Source organism: Neoarius graeffei, chromosome 5 (genome assembly GCF_027579695.1).
Source record: "Neoarius graeffei isolate fNeoGra1 chromosome 5, fNeoGra1.pri, whole genome shotgun sequence".
Lineage (NCBI taxonomy): Eukaryota > Metazoa > Chordata > Actinopteri > Siluriformes > Ariidae > Neoarius > Neoarius graeffei.
The window spans coordinates 88,486,889-88,508,636 of NC_083573.1; the positions used below are offsets into that span (position 1 = coordinate 88,486,889).

General features: G+C 44.4%; 2 protein-coding genes across 6 annotated transcripts in view; one reads left to right on the forward strand and one right to left on the reverse strand.

Moving 5' to 3' along the window:
- The window catches only part of rmdn1 (regulator of microtubule dynamics 1), a 38,712-nt gene extending 23,263 nt beyond the window's left edge, over positions 1 to 15,449 (reverse strand). Inside the window, exon 1 of the mRNA XM_060922509.1 lies at positions 15,276 to 15,449. Coding sequence (XP_060778492.1) covers positions 15,276 to 15,374 — 99 coding nt within the window. The 5' untranslated portion in view covers positions 15,375 to 15,449. The remainder of the gene's footprint in view (positions 1 to 15,275) is intronic.
- The window catches only part of eci2 (enoyl-CoA delta isomerase 2), a 56,490-nt gene continuing 37,760 nt past the window's right edge, over positions 3,019 to 21,748 (forward strand). For 2 of the 5 annotated variants that reach the window (XM_060922500.1, XM_060922502.1), the window contains exons 1-2: positions 17,582 to 17,710; positions 18,266 to 18,307. In XM_060922500.1, the coding sequence (XP_060778483.1) occupies positions 17,670 to 17,710; positions 18,266 to 18,307 (83 nt within the window). In that variant the 5' untranslated portion in view covers positions 17,582 to 17,669. Of the gene's footprint in view, positions 3,216 to 17,581; positions 17,711 to 18,265; positions 18,322 to 21,748 lie in introns of those variants that run through there. The other 3 variants (XM_060922503.1, XM_060922504.1, XM_060922501.1) reach the window with 3 other exon arrangements.

Sequence of the window (21,748 nt, forward strand, 5' to 3'; positions counted from 1 at the left end):
TGGCGTTGTCGGTGACAACAAGCCACAGCACCAAGACCAGCAACACTAACGACTCCATGTCCTCCATGTTTATTGTTTACTATCCGGGTTGTGAGACTACCGCTTAAAAGGTCACTGATGTCACTGTTTGCGCCGCCTAACGACATCACGTGACGTCCACCCACTTTCGCTAACTCCACCCAATGTGTCCACCCACTTCCAGCCAGCACGGTTCAGCGCGGTTGTAGTCGAAATGCAACTCCAACAGCCCCACTCAGCTCGACTCAGCCCAACTCAGCACGGCACGGCTCAGCCCAACTCAGCCGCATTGGTAGTGGAAAAGCGGCATTTGTTGGTCGACCGCTCCTGGGGAGGGTAACAATGGTCTTGAATTTCCTCCATTTGTACACAATCTGTCTGACTGTGGATTGGTGGAGTCCAAACTCTTTAGAGATGGTTTTGTAGCCTTTTCCAGCCTGATGAGCATCAACAATTTTTCTGAGATCCTCAGAAATCATCTTTGTTCGTGCAATGATACACTTCCACAAACGTGTTGTGAAGATCAGACTTTGATAGATCCCTGTTCTTTAAATAAAGCAGGGTGCCCACTCACACCTGATTGTCATCCCATTGATTGAAAACACCTGACTCTAATTTCACCTTCAAATTAACTGCTAATCCTAGAGGTTCACATACTTTTGTCACTCACAGATATGTAATATTGGATCATTTTCCTCAATAAATAAATGACCAAGTATAATATTTTTGTCTCATTTGTTTAACTGGGTTCTCTTTATCTACTTTTAGGACTTGTGTGAAAATCTCATGATGTTTTCGGTCATATTTATGCAGAAATATAGAACATTCTAAAGGGTTCACAAACTTTCAAGCACCACTGTATTTCAGTTTATACATTTTATTTTACTTAAAATTACATGACACACACACACACACCAATTAGTCTGGCCTGCTGATCTGCTTTATTATTATTATTTCAGTTGCCACAGTGGATCATCCGGATCCGCATATATGAACGGGCATAGTGGGTGCGTTTTTTTTTTTTTAAATCCCAAACCTCCCCAGGTCTGAATCTGCATGTGGGAGGAAACCGGAGCACATCCACAGGGAGAACATGCTAACTCCAGACAGAAAGGTTGGAACCCAGAACCTTCTTGCAGTGAGGTGACAGCACTAACCACTGCACCGCCTTTAATAATAATAATAATAATAATAATAATAATAATAATCATCATCTGAAATTTGAGATAATGAGTTCTGGACTGAGATGTGGAGAGTGAGACAGTTTGTCAAAATGATAATAATAATAATAATAGTAATAATAATAATAAACTGAAATTAGATATAATGAGTTGTGGACTGAGAAGTGGAGAGTGAGACAGTTTGTCAAAATAATAATAATAATAATAATAATAATAATAAAGCGATAATGAGCTGTGGGGTGAGATGTGGGGATATGGAGTGAGCTGTGGGGTGAGCTCCAGAGTGAGCTGTGGGGATATGGAGTGAGATGTAGAGCTGTGGGGATATGGAGTGAGATCTGGAGTGAGCTGTGGGGATATGGAGTGAGATGTAGAGCTGTGGGGATATGGAGTGAGATCTGGAGTGAGCTGTGGGGATATGGAGTGAGATGTGGAGCTGTGGGGTGAGCTGTGGGGATATGGAGTGAGATCTGGAGTGAGCTGTGGGGATATGGAGTGAGATGTGGGGATATGGAGTGAGATGTGGAGCTGTGGGGTGAGCTGTGGGGATATGGAGTGAGATCTGGGGATATGGAGTGAGATGTGGAGCTGTGGGGTGAGCTGTGGGGATATGGAGTGAGATCTGGAGTGAGCTGTGGGGATATGGAGTGAGATGTGGGGCTGTGGGGTGAGATCTGGAGTGAGCTGTGGAGCTGTGAGGTGAGGTGAGGTGTGGAGCTGTGGGGAGAGATGTGGAGTGAGCTGTGGAGTGAGCTGTGGAGATATGGAGTGAGATCTGGAGTGAGCTGTGGGGATATGGAGTGAGCTGTGGGGATATGGAGTGAGCTGTGGGGTGAGATGTAGAGCTGTGGGGTGAGATGTGGAGCTGTGGGGATACGGAGTGAGATGTGGAGCTGTGGGGTGAGATGTGGAGCTGTGGGGATACGGAGTGAGATGTGGAACTGTGGGGTGAGATGTGGGGATATGGAGTGAGATGTGGAGCTGTGGGGATATGGAGTGAGCTGTGGAGCTGTGGGGTGAGCTGTGGGGATATGGAGTGAGCTGTGGAGCTGTGGGGTGAGCTGTGGGGATATGGAGTGAGCTGTGGAGCTGTGGGGATATGGAGTGAGCTGTGGAGCTGTGGGGTGAGCTGTGGGGATATGGAGTGAGATGTGGAGCTGTGGGGTGAGCTGTGGGGATATGGAGTGAGCTGTGGGGTGAGATCTGGAGTGAGCTGTGGAGCGAGCTGTGGGGTGAGCTGTGGGGATATGGAGTGAGCTGTGGGGTGAGCTGTGGAGCTGTGGGGTGAGCTGTGGAGCTGTGGGGTGAGCTGTGGGGTGAGCTGTGGAGCTGTGGGGTGAGCTGTGGGGATATGGAGTGAGCTGTGGGGTGAGATGTGGAGCTGTGGGGTGAGCTGTGGGGATATGGAGTGAGCTGTGGGGTGAGATGTGGAGCTGTGGGGATATGGAGTGAGATGTGGAGCTGTGGGGTGAGCTGTGGGGCTGTGGGGTGAGCTGTGGAGCTGTGGGGTGAGCTGTGGAGTGTGTTTGTGTTTATCAGAATGTTTCTGTTGTGTGTTTTTGTAATTGTGTTTGTATTCACAAAGGGTTCTGGTCAAAGCAGGTGAATAAAGTAAAACATTTATTTTGTACACAGTCATACAGTATTTAACATTTAATTGCCTAAAGAGTTTATATTTTTGTACTGTATTTAATATCTATGTATACATTTCCTGTCACGACATTCATTGATGGTGCAGTTATTTTGACACGGTCGTGTCTGTGTGTTGCGTCCGGTCATATATGTCACTTCCGGTTTTGTAAGAGAAGTTAGTGAATGGAAGCGGTATTCTATAAGTGAGTTAGCCCACACGAGCTTACGAAGCGTTACGATTGTCACATTTCTAAGTCTCCAGATTAAAGTTGGCAGGTTTTAAGTTAAGACAGCTGTAACATTAAGACGGGCGACCTCAAGTCCGCGAACCCTTCCTTAGTCAACAAGCGGGAGAAGCGGTGTGTGTTCTCAGGGTGTCTACAGGTTTGTCCAAGTGAAATTTAAGACTTTTTCATCCCATGTTCCAAAAAAAATTAAGACCAAATCTAAAGTCACGCAAAAACGTACTCTTTTGGAAAAAAAAAACTATATAATTTAATGTAACTTATTGTTCTTGTAAACATTCACCAGAAAACACTATTCTAGTAGAAGTACTTCATTTCTTTTCCTTGACAGGCATTCACACACTCAGAACACAATATAAGGATAAACTTGTAACTACGTGACAATCAGAATGCAGTCACAACGTTTCAATCCAATGTGAAAATGTGAATAAAGTCACACACACAATCCAATGCAACAGGTTTTTTTAATTATTATTTTCTCTGCTTGAGGAGTCACATTGTAAGCAGAATTGTTCAATTCCATCTTTGGTCAAACAACAATGCAGAAAACAACAGTTAAACAATGTGAGGCCATCCTTAAAAAAAATCCGTTTCCTGTCCACCGGGTGAGCAAAAAAGTTTTCAGTAGGGAGGGGGGGATTTTTTTTTTTTTATGGATGGATAAGAAATCGCAATGCTGTGTTTGCTTTTTCTTTCAGTACTTTTTTATTACAAAAGCAGACACATTTAATAAAATGACAGTTTAATCAACTGAAACTTGTACAAAAACTTTAAGTTAGCATTTTAAATGCTGACTGCAACATTTGCAAAACTTTTACAAAAGGTACTTAAAATGTCCGACACACGGACTTTTTCGCTACGTTCACACTGCAAGGCTTAATGCTCAATTCCGATTTTTTTGTGAAATCCGATTTTTTTGTGAGGTCGTTCACATTAACAAATATATGCGACTTGTATGTGATCCTCAGTATGAACGAAAAGCGACCTAAAAGTGTTCCGCATGCGCATTGCAGGATACGACGACGTCACACGCAGTGAGCATGGCCAGTGTTGACGGAAGTAAAACCGCCCGGTTGCGGTATGACCCATCCAATCTAGCTTGAATAGCTGCATCCCCCCAAATGGAAATCAGCTCCCTAACCTCTGCGTCCTTCCATTGAGAAGATTCAGAACCTTCACAGCCCGAAGCGTCCCTCGCATTGATGTCATGCGCAGGGGCGCAGATACGTTTTTTGAACTGGGGGGGGACAAAAAACTGGGGGGGACAAAGCTGCCAGCAAACCAACCCCGATATGCCTGTCAAACTTGTTGTTAGTAACCATAGCAACCAAGCTCAAGCTCGCAACCTGTGCAGTCTGCGCAGCTCAACCAACCGAATATCAGTCTTTGTTTTGTTTTATGTGAGTTGTTGCAATTATGTATACACTGCTGTGCACCTCAATAAACCGAATGGTAATTAGTCTTTTGATTTTTCCGTGAGGTTTGCCTTATGCAAAGAAAGACAGCATAGACGTTTTTTCCTCCCTATAAGTGGGGGGGACCGAACGAGGTGAATTTAAATATGACTCGTCCCACCCTCTATCTGCGCCCGTGATTATGCGCTATGTTGTTGTAACTTTTTTGAGAGACCCGCCACCTACTTCAGCGCAGAATAGTGACGTTTGTGGCTTGTCGATGACGTGTAAGTCGGATGAATGCGACCTGGCGGTTCAGACTGAAGTCGCATATGAAAAGAGCGGATAGGAATCGGAATTAGGACCACATATCCAAACGGCCTGGGTCGGATTTGAAAAAATCGGATCTGTGTCGTTCATATTGTCAATAAAAGATCGGATACAGGTCACATATGGGCGAAAAGATCGGATTTGAGTCACTTCAGCCTGCAGTGTGAACGTAGCCTTTGTAGTTCTAAATCGAGCGTTAGGCCTAGTTCGGATGAAATTACACTATTAAAATGATCACTGAATGATTTGTTTTTCTGAATCTTGACTATTTTGTTGTTCGCTAAAATACCATTTTGCGATTTCACACTTAAGCAAATGTTTGAAAACTCTGGATCTCCTTCCTTCATGGTGGCTGCCATTTTTTTGTGCCGCACGGCGCATGCGCAGAGCTGATTCGACAGGGCTTTCCACAAGCGCCGGCTGCCGGCCACACAGCCGACTACACAATTAAGTCCAGCCGGCTACTTTAATGACTTATTTTTGTAGCCCACAGGCTCTAAATATTAATTTTCGATTTTAATAAAATTAAATGTTTATCTAACGGACTGACAATTTCAAACTGAACCGCACTCATTTAAGTTGTGATTCGCGCTGTTTGTACTAGAGATGCACCGGTCAATCGGCCGCCGATCAAAAAGGCCGGTTTTCTATCCAATCGGCCCAATCGGTGACCGGCCGGTCACTGTCGTCATTTCCGGTTTTTGGCCGGTCACGCTGACACGCATGCGCAGCAGCTCAACGCGGACGGCTCAAAACTGAACCAAAGCAAAACAAAGATGTCGTTGATCTGGACATATTTTACCGTGTGCCAGGACGAACCGAAACAGGCTATGTGTAATGCTTGTAAGTCTAAAGTAAGCCGTGGAGGATCAACGCCTAAGACTTATGGAACAACCAACTTAAGACGCCACTTGGAAAAGAAACACCCATGCTTGTTTAGCAAGTATAAAGAAGACACGGCTGCTAGTGCTAAGACTAAGAGGGATGTACCTGAGTCACAGCAACAACACCCCACCGTCGCCCCTATGTTCGACACGAGTGTTGAGAAGTCTAATGCCACCACTCGAAAAATAATGGAGTACATGGCACTGGACGACCAGCCGTTCAGCGTAGTGCAGGATAAAGGCTTCGTCAACCTGATTAAACACCTGAGTCCACGGTACAAATTACCAAGTAGGCGATACTTTTCTGATACAGCGCTGCCAGAGTTGTTTGAGAAGGTTTCAAGCCATATACGCAAGCTACTCAACGCCACCAAATCTCCGATCAGTTTCACGACGGACATTTGGACTTCTAACGTGAGCTTAATGTCAATGTTGAGTCACAAGAGCATGTGGTGCACTTTATTTTTTTTATCCTAGGCCTATATTAAATCCTGCACTTATGTGAAAAGAAATAAAAGGCCTAAAATGTGATTTACTTAGAGAACCAGTTTTCAAGTGTGCATGGTGCACTTTATCTTTTGTTTGTCTTAATATTTTAGTTTTTTTCCTATATTGACCTGTAAACTGGACTGAATGTTATGGTCAGTGTTCTAAATAAATCTGCTCAGGGGGCACTGTTGAAACTCACTATATCTTATTTTTGATGTTTTATTCTCAAGCCAAGTAAACATGGTGTCTATTGTATGATTATAATGATTTCTTAGATAGAAAATCGGTATCGGTAAAACCGGTTTTGGCAGGTCAGACCCCCTCAAAAACCGGAAATCGGTATCGGCCAAGAATTTTGCAATCGGTGCATCTCTAGTTTGTACCGATAATAACCACAAATTCCCCGCCGACTTCGTTGATCAAGGGAGAGTAACTCATCCGCGGCCCCGACATGCGGTGTGTGCGCGCGCACTCGGCAGAGGCAGTAGTGTGTCTGGGCCGTCGGAGGCGACATCAGAGGGAACAGAAGCAGAGATAACGCTTATTTTGTCTCCGGTAAACCAGTCTTCTCTCGTTCAATTACGTGCTGGCATCAAAAGACACCGTTGGTTGTAAATGAAGCCAAACTGAGTGGTTGGAGTGTATTTGCATACACAAATGGAGAAATGTTCGCTGAGTGTGTAATTGTGTAGCCCCACTGCAGACCGGTGTCGTTGTTGATTCATAGCATGCTCAGCTGCGTGAATGTGTCATGCACCGAAAATAAGAGATTTACAAGCCAGGAACGCCTCATGATGCAATACGCAAGAAAAGAAAGAAGATTTACTGCCATTTTACTTTGTATTTGAGTAAAGTGAATAACTAAATGGTCTGTGGAAAATACATTTAATCCTGGGAACTGCGTGCACAGGAGTTTATTATTAGTGATGCAGTGCTATGCATTGCAAACTATTGACTCCCATATAGGGAGCAAAGCACAGCAAACTCTTGTTCTTCCGTTTTTCATCTTCTGTACAAATTTCAATTTTGAATAACCCAATAATCGTACATCGCACACAGACAAACAATACATCAAAACGTGCGGCTCGATCGGACTCGCTATGCTATTACTTTGTTCAGCATTCTATCATACACAATTTCCCATTCATTTTCTATGGAATTAATTGAAAAAAAAAAATCGCACATTTTCAATGTTTTTCAAACATCCGCTGCTCTGGCATGCTTTCACCTAGAGACATGATTCAAACTTTAAAATGTAGACAAACTTCTACTGTGTAGATCTGGCATTCAACTTTTTTGCTAGGTTGTATACTTTTTGATAGGGCTGGGAATCGATCCAGATTTCCTGGATCGATTCAATTCCGATTCATAAGGTCACGATTCGATATCGATTTACTTAGATATTGCTGCATTGTCACTTTAAAGTAAAAACTGTCCCTATTGACAGGAACAGCCCCATATGTGTTTGTGCATGTAATTTAACCCCAAATGCCTTCTCTAGTGCAGTTTGATTCGCCGCAGGTTTAGCTAAAACTGTGTCGGCGTGGTGCCTGGATAAGTGGTTGCGGAGATTGGTTGTATCGCCACTATATTTTACCTCTATGTGGCACAGTTTGCACACTGCTTTTGTTCTGTCGACTTCGTCTCTGTCCTCGTAACGTTTGAATCCAAAGTAATGCCATACATCAGCTTTCAGGCCAGGCGGTAATTTTAGCTGTGCAGCTTCAGCCATCTCGTGTTCTTAAGTTTCGGTTTCGTTTGCCGGCACCCGCTTTTTATAGCGGTCCTTGCGCGGTCGAGAAAATAGTGCCTATAGCCACCTGGAAGAGATCGATCCACACATTTTTGAATCGATCTCGTTTTTTTTGAACGTGAATCGATATCGGATCATAGATCGATCTTTTGAACCCAGCCCTACTTTTTGATCAGTCACAGATCAAACACCATGAACAAATCTGTAGAAATTCAGACTTTATAATGGGTGTCTATTGCATTACACACCAGTGGGGCTCAGGAATTTAGGCAGCTTGAAAAAAAGGCTCTAACTTTCTCATTTAAACTGTGTTTTCAGCCACAATTTTCACTCTACACACACAATTTTCTCAAAAGTTGTAGTCACACTTGTCCTGATTCACACAATGTGTCTACCTGAGCGATAGGATTTACAGTTTTTGAATGAGAAGCCTGAAAGTAAGGAGAGGACAGCCGCGCTGCCTCATAGACTCCCATTATAAACCTGGCTGCGCTGTGACTGCAAAATCAGAAATGTCACTTGTTTTTAACTCGCTCTAGTGTCCACGTTTTTTACACTAGGGACAAAAAAATACATCAATGTGTTCATGAGAGCCTTGTAGCACTCAACGTGCAAGAATTTTGTAAATAGCTCCTTTCGTTTCCGTGTAAATCCCCGTTGTTCGAGGAGAGGGAACTCTGAGAAAAAGCGCTCTTTGCTTGTCATATTGACTACGTTCAGACTGCACCCTGAAACGACCCATATCCGATTTTTTTGCCCATATGCGACCTGTATCCGATTTGTTATTGACAATCTGAACGACACAGATCCGATTTTTTTCACATGCAACCCAGGCTGCTTGGATATGTGGTCCTAATTCCGATGTATAGCCGTTATTTTCACATGCGACTGCAGTCTGACCGGACAGGTCGCATTCATGCAACCTACACGTCATCAACAAGAGACAAACGTCACTATCCTGCGTTGGCTAATCCCGCCTCTTTGGTGGAAAACAACAACATTTGTACAGTTTTCAGAATTTAAATAGACTTTTATAGAATTGATCAAGCTAATGGTGGATTTGGTAGGGACCTGGATGTTGATCTGTTAGCCTGATTAAATAAAACAGTTTCTATAACTGATTTATAACTTAAACCATCCTGTATTACAAGATTATAAGATTGTTCTGGAAATTTCCAGTAATTTGACACCTTCGGTCTCATTAGTCTGCTGCCCACATTAATCAGATTATTGTGCGAGTTCCGCCGCCGCCACAAAAACCACATCGCCAGGTCTCGCCTCATCTCCATGCTTTACTTGCAAACTTGAAGAGTGCGCTTTTTTTTGTTGACGTATTACGTAGATGTGCTTATTACGTGTCAATTTGCGCATGCGGGACACTTTTGGGTCGTTTTCCGTTCATATTGGAGATCGCATACAAGTCTCATATAATTGGTAATGTGAACGGCCTAACAAAAAAATCGGATTTCACAACAAATCGGATATGGGTCGTTTCAGGTCGCATTCTGAACGTAGTGTAAGACTACGTTCAGACTGCACCCTGAAACGACCCATATCCTATTTTTTTTTGCCCATATGCGACCTGTATCCGATTTGTTATTGACAATCTGAACGACACAGATCCGATTTTTTCACATGCGACCCAGGCCGCTTGGATATGTGGTCCTAATTCCGATGCATATCCGTTATTTTCACATGCGACTGCAGTCTGACCGGACAGGTCGCATTCATGCGACCTACACGTCATCAACAAGAGACAAATGTCACTATTCTGCGTTGGCTAATCCCGCCTCTTTGGTGGAAAACAACAACATTTGTACAGTTTTCAGAATTTAAATAGACTTTTATAGAATTGATCAAGCTAATGGTGGATTTGGTAGGGACCTGGATGTTAAACCATCCTGTATTACAAGATTATAAGATTGTTCTGGAAATTTCCAGTAATTTGACATCTTCGGTCTCATTAGTCTGCTGCCCACATTAATCAGATTATTGTGCGAGTTCCGCCGCCGCCACAAAAACCACATCGCCAGGTCTCGCCTCATCTCCATGCTTTACTTGCAAACTTGAAGAGTGCGCTTTTTTTTGTTGACGTATTACGTAGATGTGCTTATTACGTGTCAATTTGCGCGTGCGGGACACTTTTGGGTCGTTTTCCGTTCATATTGGACATCGCATACAAGTCTCATATAATTGGTAATGTGAATGGCCTAACAAAAAAATCGGATTTCACAACAAATCGGATCTGGGTCGTTTCAGGTTGCAGTCTGAACGTAGTGATTGTGTCTCTTCCCTGCACCTGAGCACCGTTACCAAGGCAATGAGCTCCACTCAGGGAGCAGAGAGGGGAGGGGCTGCTCTCTCTCTCTCACACACACACACACACACACACTGCCCCCCCGGCTACTTATTTGTCATGGCTGGCTAGTATGAGCCTTAAGGCCAATTTACGCTGACAACCCAGTCCTCGCAGACGGCGTCGCAGATAGTGTCTGCGTAGCCCCCCCACCTTCGCAGACGCTCTGTGCGCACCTCCCAAAAATTGTGACCACCACAGAAGCCTTGCAGACAGCGTCGCAGACAAGAGGGCTCTGATTGGTCCACTCTACATCCGCTGTACACGCACTTCCGCTTCCCTACTTTCCCGGTTTGTTTTGTTTTCACGACCGCCATTTTTAAAAACACGAGCGAAGATGGAGCAGCACGAAGAGCGGTTGATTGAGGAAGTACGTACATCTATACGACTCCAGTTCTAGTCATTATAAATAACCGGAGGATAAACACTCCACTAACCACACCCACCAACTACTCCTAGCGATTTCGCGACTTCGCACCCCCTTGCGTTGTGGCAGTGAATAACATCGCGCACGCCTATTACTCCCCGCTCAACGATAAATTACAACTGTCTGCGAAAAGCTATCTGCGAAAGCCTTATCGCAAGAGCATGCAGAGGCCCTAACACTATGTTCAGACTGCAACCTGAAACGACCCATATCTGATTTGTTGTTAAATCCGATTTTTTTGTTAGGCCGTTCACATTACCAATTATATGAGACTTGTATGCGATCTCCAATATGAACGGAAAACGACCCAAAAGTGTCCCGCACGCGCAAATTGACACGGAATAAGCACATCTACGTAATATGTAAACAAAAAAAAGCGCACTCTTCATGTTTGCAAGTAAAGCATGGAGATGAGGCGAGACCTGGCGATGTGGTTTTTGTGGCGGCGGCGGAACTCACACAATAATCTGATTAATGTGGGCAGCAGACTAATGAGACCGAAGGTGTCAAATTACTGGAAATTTCCAGAACAATCTTATAATCTTGTAATACAGGATGGTTTAAGTTATAAATCAGTTATGGAAACTGTTTTATTTAATCAGGCTAACAGATCAACATCCAGGTCCCTACCAAATCCACCATTAGCTTGATCAATTCTATAAAAGTCTATTTAAATTCTGAAAACTGTACAAAATGTTGTTGTTTTCCACCAAAGAGGCGGGATTAGCCAACGCAGAATAGTGACGTTTGTCTCTTGTTGATGACGTGTAGGTCGCATGAATGCGACCTGTCCGGTCAGACTGCAGCCGCGTGTGAAAATAACGGATATGCATCGGAATTAGGACCACATATCCAAGCGGCCTGGGTCGCATGTGAAAAAATCGGATCTGTGTCGTTCAGATTGTCAATAACAAATCGGATACAGGTCGCATATGGGCAAAAAAAAAATCGGATATGGGTTGTTTCAGGGTGCAGTCTGAACGTAGTCAAAGGCTACGTTCACACTGCAGGCTGAAATGACTCAAAGCCGATCTTTTCGCCCGTATGTGACCTGTATCCGATCTTTTATTGACAATCTGAACGACACAGATCCGATTTTTTCAAATCCGACCCAGGCCGTTTGGATATGTGGTCCTAATTCCGATTCCTATCCGCTCTTTTCATATGCGACTTCAGTCTGAACCGCCAGGTCGCATTCATCCGACTTACACGTCATCAACAAGCCACAAACGTCACTATTCTGCGCTGAAGTAGGCGGCGGGTCTCTCAAAAAAAGTTACAACAACATGGCGCATAATCACGGGTGCAGATAGAGGGGGGGACTCGTCCCACCCAGATTTAAATTCACCTCGTTCGGTCCCCCCCACTTATAGGGAAGAAAAAACGTCTATGCTGTCTTTCTTTGCATAAGGCAAACCTCACGGAAAAATCAAAAGACTAATTACCATTCGGTTTATTGAGGTGCACGGCAGTGTATACATAGTTGCAACAACTCACATAAAACAAAACAAAGACTGATATTCGGTTGGTTGAGCTGCGCAGACTGCACAGGTTGCGAGCTCGAGCTTGGTTGCTATGGTAACCCACAACAAGTTTGACAGGCATATCGGGGTTGGGGTTGGTTTGCTGGCAGCTTTGTCCCCCCCAGTTTTTTGTCCCCCCCAGTTCAAAAAAACGTATCTGCGCCCCTGCGCATGACATCAATGCGAGGGACGCTTCGGGCTGTGAAGGTTCTGAATCTTCTCAATGGAAGGACGCAGAGGTTAGGGAGCTGATTTCCATTTGGGGGGATGCAGCTATTCAAGCTAGATTGGATGGGTCATACCGCAACCGGGCGGTTTTACTTCCGTAAACACTGGCCATGCTCACTGCGTGTGACGTCGTCGTATCCTGCAATGCGCATGCGGAACACTTTTAGGTCGCTTTTCGTTCATACTGATGCTGCGTTCATGTGCTATGGGAATTATGGTAAATACCAAACGCCGACATGGAAAGCACACATGAACGCCCCCTCTTGTGGTATTTTCCACTGGGCAACTCGTAGAAAATTTTGATACACGAGTTGCCGAGATGAGATGAACTTTAACCTTTTCAACATGGCGGCGAGCGGTACAAGACACTTGAATGTTAAGCATTGTACGCTACTAAAGTTCTTTTTTACTAGTACTAGTGGGTAGTTTTTGGTGTCTATGCAATGTTGCGTCATTAACAAGTGTAATATAATACGTTAGAAATCCGTTTCCTTTAAAAATGTGTTATGGTTTGTTTTTACCTATCCAGAGCAGACGCTATTGCTAACGATAGCTAACTAACTATTGCTAACTTGAATCTGGTCCACCATCTTTAATTTGTCAACAACAACAAAAGCATGTGAACACAACACACTGGTAAATACCACTTCCCAACTGGAAAATATCATCTTCCCATAGCACATGAACGCAGCATGAGGATCACATACAAGTCGCATATATTTGTTAATGTGAACGACCTCACAAAAGCTACGTTCACACTGCAAGGCTTAATGCTCAATTCCGATTTTTTTGTGAAATCCGATTTTTTTGTGAGGTCGTTCACATTAACAAATATATGCGACTTGTATGTGATCCTCAGTATGAACGAAAAGCGACCTAAAAGTGTTCCGCATGCGCATTGCAGGATACGACGACGTCACACGCAGTGAGCATGGCCAGTGTTTACGGAAGTAAAACCGCCCGGTTGCGGTATGACCCATCCAATCTAGCTTGAATAGCTGTATCCCTCCAAATGGAAATCAGCTCCCTAACCTCTGCGTCCTTCCATTGAGAAGATTCAGAACCTTCACAGCCCGAAGCGTCCCTCGCATTGATGTCATGCGCAGGGGCGCAGATACGTTTTTTGAACTGGGGGGGACAAAGCTGCCAGCAAACCAACCCCAACCCCGATATGCCTGTCAGACTTGTTGTGGGTTACCATAGCAACCAAGCTCGAGCTCGCAACCTGTGCAGTCTGCGCAGCGAAACCAACCGAATATCAGTCTTTGTTTTGTTTTATGTGAGTTGTTGCGACTATGTATACACTGCCGTGCACCTCAATAAACCGAATGGTTTTGATTTTTCCGTGAGGTTTGCCTTATGCAAAGAAAGACAGCATAGACGTTTTTTCCTCCCTATAAGTGGGGGGGACCGAGTGAGGTGAATTTAAATCTGGGTGGGACGAGTCCCCCCCTCTATCTGCGCCCGTGATTATGTGCCACGTTGTTGTAACTTTTTTTTTTTTTTAACTTTTTTTGAGAGACCCGCCGCCTACTTCAGCGCAGAATAGTGACGTTTGTGGCTTGTCGATGACGTGTAAGTCGGATGAATGCGACCTGGCGGTTCAGACTGAAGTCGGATATGAAAAGAGCGGATAGGAATCGGAATTAGGACCACATATCCAAACGGCCTGGGTCGGATTTGAAAAAATCGGATCTGTGTCGTTCATATTGTCAATAAAAGATCGGATACAGGTCACATATGGGCGAAAAGATCGGATTTGAGTCACTTCAGCCTGCAGTGTGAACATAGCCAAAAAAATCGGATTTCACAAAAAAATCGGAATTGAGCATTAAGCCTTGCAGTGTGAACGTAGCGTTAGTGGAAAGCCCTGGGAATGCGGAAATGTCAAGTTCGATTTTAGATTCACGAACCCGCACAAACGGCACTCACCCGGCCGGTGGACCGGAAACAGAACATTTTTTAATAATGGCCTGAATGCACATACACCTGAAACCTCGGCTCACTCACTTGAAAGGTATGCTCACTTGCACTTCTTAAAACGCTTGGAACGATCTCTCTCTCACACACACACACACACACACACAATATTCTCTTCCATCCCGCAGATCTATCCTCTTCTCCAGACCGTTAGTGGTGGCAGCGCTGAAGTCGGATATTTTGCCTTTAGCAGAAGCACCGTGCTTGGCGCTCTTCACCTGAGAGTCCACCGCTCTTATCCCCACTGTGCCCGACTTACAGGTCTCTCAGCCACCACGAGTATTTTGCATCTTGCAGCCAGTTATCATTAAATTTACAGTGACCCACTGTGGCTCGGACTGCCCTCCATCAACACATCAGGCACCGAGTGGTTGTCAAGCACGCGTGTGTCTAGCAACCGGTGGATTCGGCGCCTGCGCGGTATAACTCTGAGCATCACAAGCGATTAAACTTTTTCCCCATCCAAAGTGTACCGCATTTTAACGATATGACTGAGTAAAATCTCCATAAATTTAAGATTGAAAATTTAAGACCACGGGGTTTGAAATTTAAGACTTTTGGCCTTATTTTAGGAAAATTAAATTTAAGACTTTTTAATGGCCTTATTTTAGGAAAATTAAATTTAAGACTTTTTAAGGACCCGCGGCCACCCTGGTTCTGTTTTTGTGGAAATATGATTTTGTTTACATTTTAAGGTGTGTGTGTGAGAGAGAGTATATGATTTAGCCTATTGTTTCTTTAGTTCTACGGTGTTTCCACGCCGGTGTTTGTGTGTAATAAACATGAGTAAACCGGAACCTCGACTTTGCTTGTTGACGGAATAGTAATGTCTTACTGAGCGCGCGCTCCTCCGGAAACTGCTGCAGTGTGTCCGGGTCCTTCCGGTCACCAACCGCCTGAAAACCCTGAGCGGAGCCACAGAGAGCGCGGCCATGTCCTCCTCCTGCTCCTCACACACAACCCACTGCACACCGCAGCCAGACACCCCGCCTCACTGCCCTGCAGCCATGTGAAGCCAAGCACTTCCGGTATTGTTGGGAGAAATATTATAAAATAAAAGTTTTTATATATGAGTGATTCCACGCTTATGGGTACTGAAATGGGGACATGAACTTATTTTTAAAAATTCACCTAAAACCATTTCTTTTTTTTTTTACCATCAGGTCACAAAACATGTAATCTTTAATGAAAGATATGTTAAAAGATAACTTTAATTTTCTGAGATGTAATAAAAACATATTTATATGCCAAAGTCAAGCCTATGAGTTCCAAAATGATGTCTGTTCCATTACTTCTGTTACGATTGTCCATCTCGCGTCTGTTACAAATTAATTACAATCTAGCTATATACCATCTCATCTCATCTCATTATCTCTAGCCGCTTTATCCTTCTACAGGGTCGCAGGCAAGCTGGAGCCTATCCCAGCTGACTACGGGCGAAAGGCGGGGTACACCCTGGACAAGTCACCAGGTCATCACAGGGCCGACACATAGACACAGACAACCATTCACACTCACATTCACACCTACGGTCAATTTAGAGTCACCAGTTAACCTAACCTGCATGTCTTTGGACTGTGGGGGAAACCGGAGCACCCGGAGGAAACCCACACGGACACGGGGAGAACATGCAAACTCCGCACAGAAAGGCCCTCGCCGGCCATGGGGCTCGAACCCAGGACCTTCTTGCTGTGAGGCGACAGCGCTAACCACTACACCACCGTGCCGCCGCTATATACCATGTTAATCTTATTGAAAGAATGTGTATGTTTATTCTACTACACATGTTTATTCATTATATTTGCTAAAACATCACCTTCCTGTGTTTCAAAAAGTAATTCTACATTGTTAAAATTGAGAATATATATGTCCACAACACTTCTGTTACGTTCTGACTTTGGCATATAAATATGTTTTTATTACATCTCAGAAAATTAAAGTTATCTTTTAACATATCATTCATTAAAGATTACATGTTTTGTGACCTGATGGTAAAAAAAAAAAAGAAATGGTTTTAGGTGAATTTTTAAAAATAAGTTCATGTCCCCATTTCAGTACCCATAAGCGTGGAATCACTCATATACACACACACACACTACCGTTCAAAAGTTTGGGGTCACCCAGACAATGTTGTGTTTTCCATGAAAAGTCACACTTTTATTTACCACCATAAGCTGTAAAATGAATAGAAAATATAGTCAAGACATTTTTCTGGCCATTTTGAGCATTTAATCGACCCCACAAATGTGATGCTCCAGAAACTCAATCTGCTCAAAGGAAGGTCAGTTTTATAGCTTCTCTAAAGAGCTAAACTGTTTTCAGCTGTGCTAACATGATTGTACAAGGGTTTTCTAATCATCCATTAGCCTTCTGAGGCAATGAGCAAACACATTGTACCATTAGAACACTGGAGTGAGAGTTGCTGGAAATGGGCCTCTATACACCTATGGAGATATTGCACCAAAAACCAGACATTTGCAGCTAGAATAGTCATTTACCACATTAGCAATGTATAGAGTGGATTTCTGATTAGTTTAAAGTGATCTTCATTGAAAAGAACAGTGCTTTTCTTTCAAAAATAAGGACATTTCAAAGTGACCCCAAACTTTTGAACGGCAGTGTATGTATATATGCACGCTTTGTCATAAAGATAACACTGAAACAAAAAAATTAACGCAGAGACAGTTTGAGATTTGATCTGTTGTAATCCTGAGAAAGAAAAGATCCAGGCCCGGCACGGTGGTGTAGTGGTTGGTGCTGTCGCCACACAGCAAGAAGGTTCTGGGTTCGAGCCCAGTGGCCAGTGAGGGCCTTTCTGTGCATGTTCTCACCATGTCTGCGTGGGTTTCCTCCGGGTGCTCCGGTTTCCCCCACAGTCCAAAGACATGCAGGTTAGGTTAACTGGTGACTCTAAATTGACCGTAGGTGTGAATGTGAATGGTTGTCTGTATCTATGTGTCAGCCCTGTGATGACCTGGCGACTTGTCCAGGGTGTACCCCGCCTTTCACCCGTAGTCAGCTGGGATAGGCTCCAGCTTGCCTGCGACCCTGTAGAACAGGATAAAGCGGCTACAGATAATGAGATGAGATGACTTAATATCACGTGTGCTGATCGGAGTCGACACGTCACTGTTGGATCGTATATAAGTGGGCGTGGCTTAAGCAGTGAGCGAGTGAGTTAGAGAAGTGTTGGTTGTGAACTTTGCTTTTGTGTACTTTTCCGGTCGATATGAATCGGGTTTTATCGAGGCGGTTTCTCAGATTTTCCTGGTGAGTACCTTGTACAGTGAGTAACATGCCTTTTTATTCGTCAATTTCAGGCGGTTTTAGAGCGTCAGCTGGCGAGCTGGTTCCAATAACACACATCGGGTACTGTGAAGGGTATAGTGTGTGGCCCATTTCTGTTATTATATCCTCCCTATGTAGTGCACATATGAAGGCGGAAGTGCGCTATTTGTAATTCGGACTAGTCAGCAGCAGCGTTTATACATGATTATATCCAATTTTTTTTACATAAATAAACCTAAAAGATAAAGGAAGTTATTTACAAGTATGAATATTTTTTAAAGTATTTACATAAATAAATATAAATACATATGTTTTATTTTGAATGTCGGGCTAGCAAGGATGCTAAAGTGGCTAGGTAAATAGTTAGTAGCTAGACTGTAGTATAGTAATGTGGCATTTTTATTTTTTTTTTATAAATAATTGTATTTAAAAACTGAAAAAAAATGTCATGTTTAAACTTGGCCTGTTTAAAGGGTGATATTTATTCAGTTAGCATGACTGGCTAAGAGCTCTAACCTTTCCCTTCCATTCACTTAGGGACACTGTGTCGTGTTCTACAGTTCAGCGTCCTAGGCAAGGGTAAGAGGTCAAATGTAAGATTGATTTGATTTTTTTTTTTCACACACGTCATCAAAATAAATCTTACAAGCATATTAACATTACCACAATGACTTGGTGTGTGAAAAACGGGGCACCCCAAGCTCATAGTAGGGGCCCCAATTTCTCTCAATCACAACAGACATTAAATACAACAACACACTATAAGACAGAGGGGCGGCACGGTGGTGTAGTGGCTAGCGCTGTCGCCTCACAGCAAGAAGGTCCTGGGTTCGAGCCCCGTGGCCGGCGAGGGCCTTTCTGTGCGGAGTTTGCATGTTCTCCCCGTGTCCGCGTGGGTTTCCTCCGGGTGCTCCGGTTTCCCCCACAGTCCAAAGACATGCAGGTTAGGTTAACTGGTGACTCTAAATTGACCGTAGGTGTGAATGGTTGTGTGTCTATGGCTATGTTTACATTAGACCGTATCTGTCTCGTTTTCTTCGCGGATGCACTGTCCGTTTACATTAAACCGCCTGGAAACGCCGGGAAACGGGAATCCGCCAGCGTCCACGTATTCAATCCAGATCATGTCAGCTCCGGTACTGTGTAAGCATTGAGAATACGCGGATACGCTGTGCTGAGCTCTAGCTGGCGTCTCATTGGACAACGTCACTGTGACATCCACCTTCCTGATTCGCTGGCGTTGGTCATGTGACGCGACTGCTGAAAAATGGCGCGGACTTCCGCCTTGTATCACCTTTCATTAAAGAGTATAAAAGTATGAAAATACTGATGCAAATACTGCCCATTGTGTAGTTATGATTGTCTTTAGGCTTGCCATCCTTCCACTTGCAAGTAGTAAGTGATATGCGCTGGGATCACACACACAGCGGCTCAGTCCCGAATCACTGCTTGTGCACTTCACTCGTGCGCTGTGTGAGCTGCGCAGGGCCGGAGTGCGCACCCTTCAGAGGGCACTCGCTGTTCAGGGTGGAGTGATTTGGAGCACAGGATGCCTGCGGAGCCGAGCGTATCCGTGTATTGGCGGTGCTATGTGCACGCAAATCATGTGTTGGTGTTGCTGTGTGCACACTAATCGTTTTAAAAACGTTAATCTGATGATCCGCTGATACGGTCTAATGTAAACATGGGCTATGTGTCAGCCCTGTGATGACCTGGCGACTTGTCCAGGGTGTACCCCGCCTTTCTCCCGTAGTCAGCTGGGATAGGCTCCAGCTTGCCTGCGACCCTGTAGAACAGGATAAAGCGGCTAGAGATAATGAGATGAGACTATAAGACAGACACACAACGGACATTCCCAGCATTCAAACACAACTTTGTGTGTGTGTGTGTGTGTCGGGGGGGAAGTCAGGACACAACAATTCAGGGGCAGGATACAGCTGTTAAAGGGCATATCCTGGACCAAATTCGTATTTTTACGCCTCCACGTAAAAGAAGAAGGAGCTGAGCCAAAAGGCGAAGCTCTCAATTTACCGGTCGATCTACGTTCCGACTCTCACCTATGGTCATGAGCTTTGGGTAATGACCGAAAGAACAAGATCACGGATACAAGCAGCCGAAATGAGTTTCCTTCGCAGGGTGGCTGGGTGCTCCCTTAGAGATAGGGTGAGAAGCACAGTCACTCGGGAGGAGCTCGGCGTAGAGCCGCTGCTCCTCCACATCGAGAGGAATCAGCTGAGGTGGCTCGGGCATCTTTTTCGGATGCCTCCTGGACGCCTCCCTGGGGAGGTGTTCCAGGCATGTCCCCCCAGGGAAGACCCAGGACACGCTGGAGGGACTAAGTCTCTCGGCTGGCCTGGGAACGCCTCGAGGAGCTGGCCGAGGTGTCTGGCGAAAGGGAAGTTTGGGCTTCCATGCTTAGACTGCTGCCTCCGCGACCCGGCCCCGGATAAGCGGAAGGAGACGAGACGAGACGCCTCCGCTACCTTAAGGTGCAGGAGGCATTATGTTTTCGGGTTGTCCATGCGTCCGTCCCGAAATCTTGTGAACGCGAGATCTCAAAGGCAAATATGAGGAATTTCACCATTTGTGCATTTGGGGACAAACATGAACTGATTAGATTTTGAGATCCTAAGGTCAAGGTCACTGTGAGGTCAAATGTCTGTCCGAAAACCTTGTGAACGCGATATCGCCAAGGCAAATGTAAGGAATTTCACCAAACTTTCACCATTTGGGGACAAACATGAACTGATTTAGATTATGAGGTTAAAAGGTCACAGGTCAAGATTACTGTGAGGTCAAATGTCCATCCCCAAACTTTGTGAACGCCATATCTCAAAGACATGAAAGGAATTTCACCAAACTTTCACCATTTGGGGACAAAGATAAACTGGTTAGATTTTGCGATCGTGAGGTCAAATGCCTGTCCGAAAACCTTGTCAACACAATATCTCCAAGGCTAATACAAGTAATTTCACCAGGTCAAGGTCACTGTGAGGTCAAATGTCCATCCCCAATCACAACTTGATAAGGCGTGTAGTCTACCGGGCGGAGGCATCCCTGTGCTCACTCTAGGACCCAAATAGTTTTAGCGAAAAGTGCTAAAGACTCAAATTTTTCTTTTGCAATTTGCAAGAAATGCTAAAAGAACAATTTTCTTTTTAGCAAAGTTTTTTTTTTTTTAAATAAGATGTTCTACTTCTAAATGTTTCTTGCACTGACATAATATTGAAACATGAATTGCTTGGTGTTTGAATAGTGTTTGCAAGCTTGTTTCCTGCCTTTGTCTTTCCATGTTCTTGATTTATGTTCATAGCATGCTTATTTATTCTTGAATCCTCTTATTTTGATCATTTCATCAACTGTATATATGTAATGAAATTGTGTTTTTAATTAAAGCCGCTTAATCTGGTTTACGGAGTCCATATTTTTCATTATAATTATATCTAACATCTGGTGTGATGGGCGGCACGGTGGTGTAGTGGTTAGCGCTGTCGCCTCACAGCAAGAAGGTCCTGGGTTCGAGCCCCGGGGCCGGTGAGGGCCTTTCTGTGCGGAGTTTGCATGTTCTCCCTGTGGGTTTCCTCCGGGTGCTCCGGTTTCCCCCACAGTCCAAAGACATGCAGGTTAGGTTAACTGGTGAGTCTAAATTGAGCGTAGGTGTGAATGTGAGTGTGAATGGTTGTCTGTGTCTATGTGTCAGCCCTGTGATGACCTGGCGACTTGTCCAGGGTGTACCCCGCCTTTCACCCGTAGTCAGCTGGGATAGGCTCCAGCTTGCCTGCGACCCTGTAGAACAGGATAAAGCGTCTAGAGATAATGAGATGAGATCTGGTGTGATGTGCTTTGCATTCTTTGCTATCTATGTACCTTTTAGCCGTTAGTCCCCCTCTGTAGTACGCTGTCTGGCTGTGTAACGCAACTGCATACAATATTCAAGGTTGAGCAACCTTACAGAGTCATATAAACTATGTTCAATGGAAAGGTGATATATCACTTTATATTAGTGGCCTATACAAATTT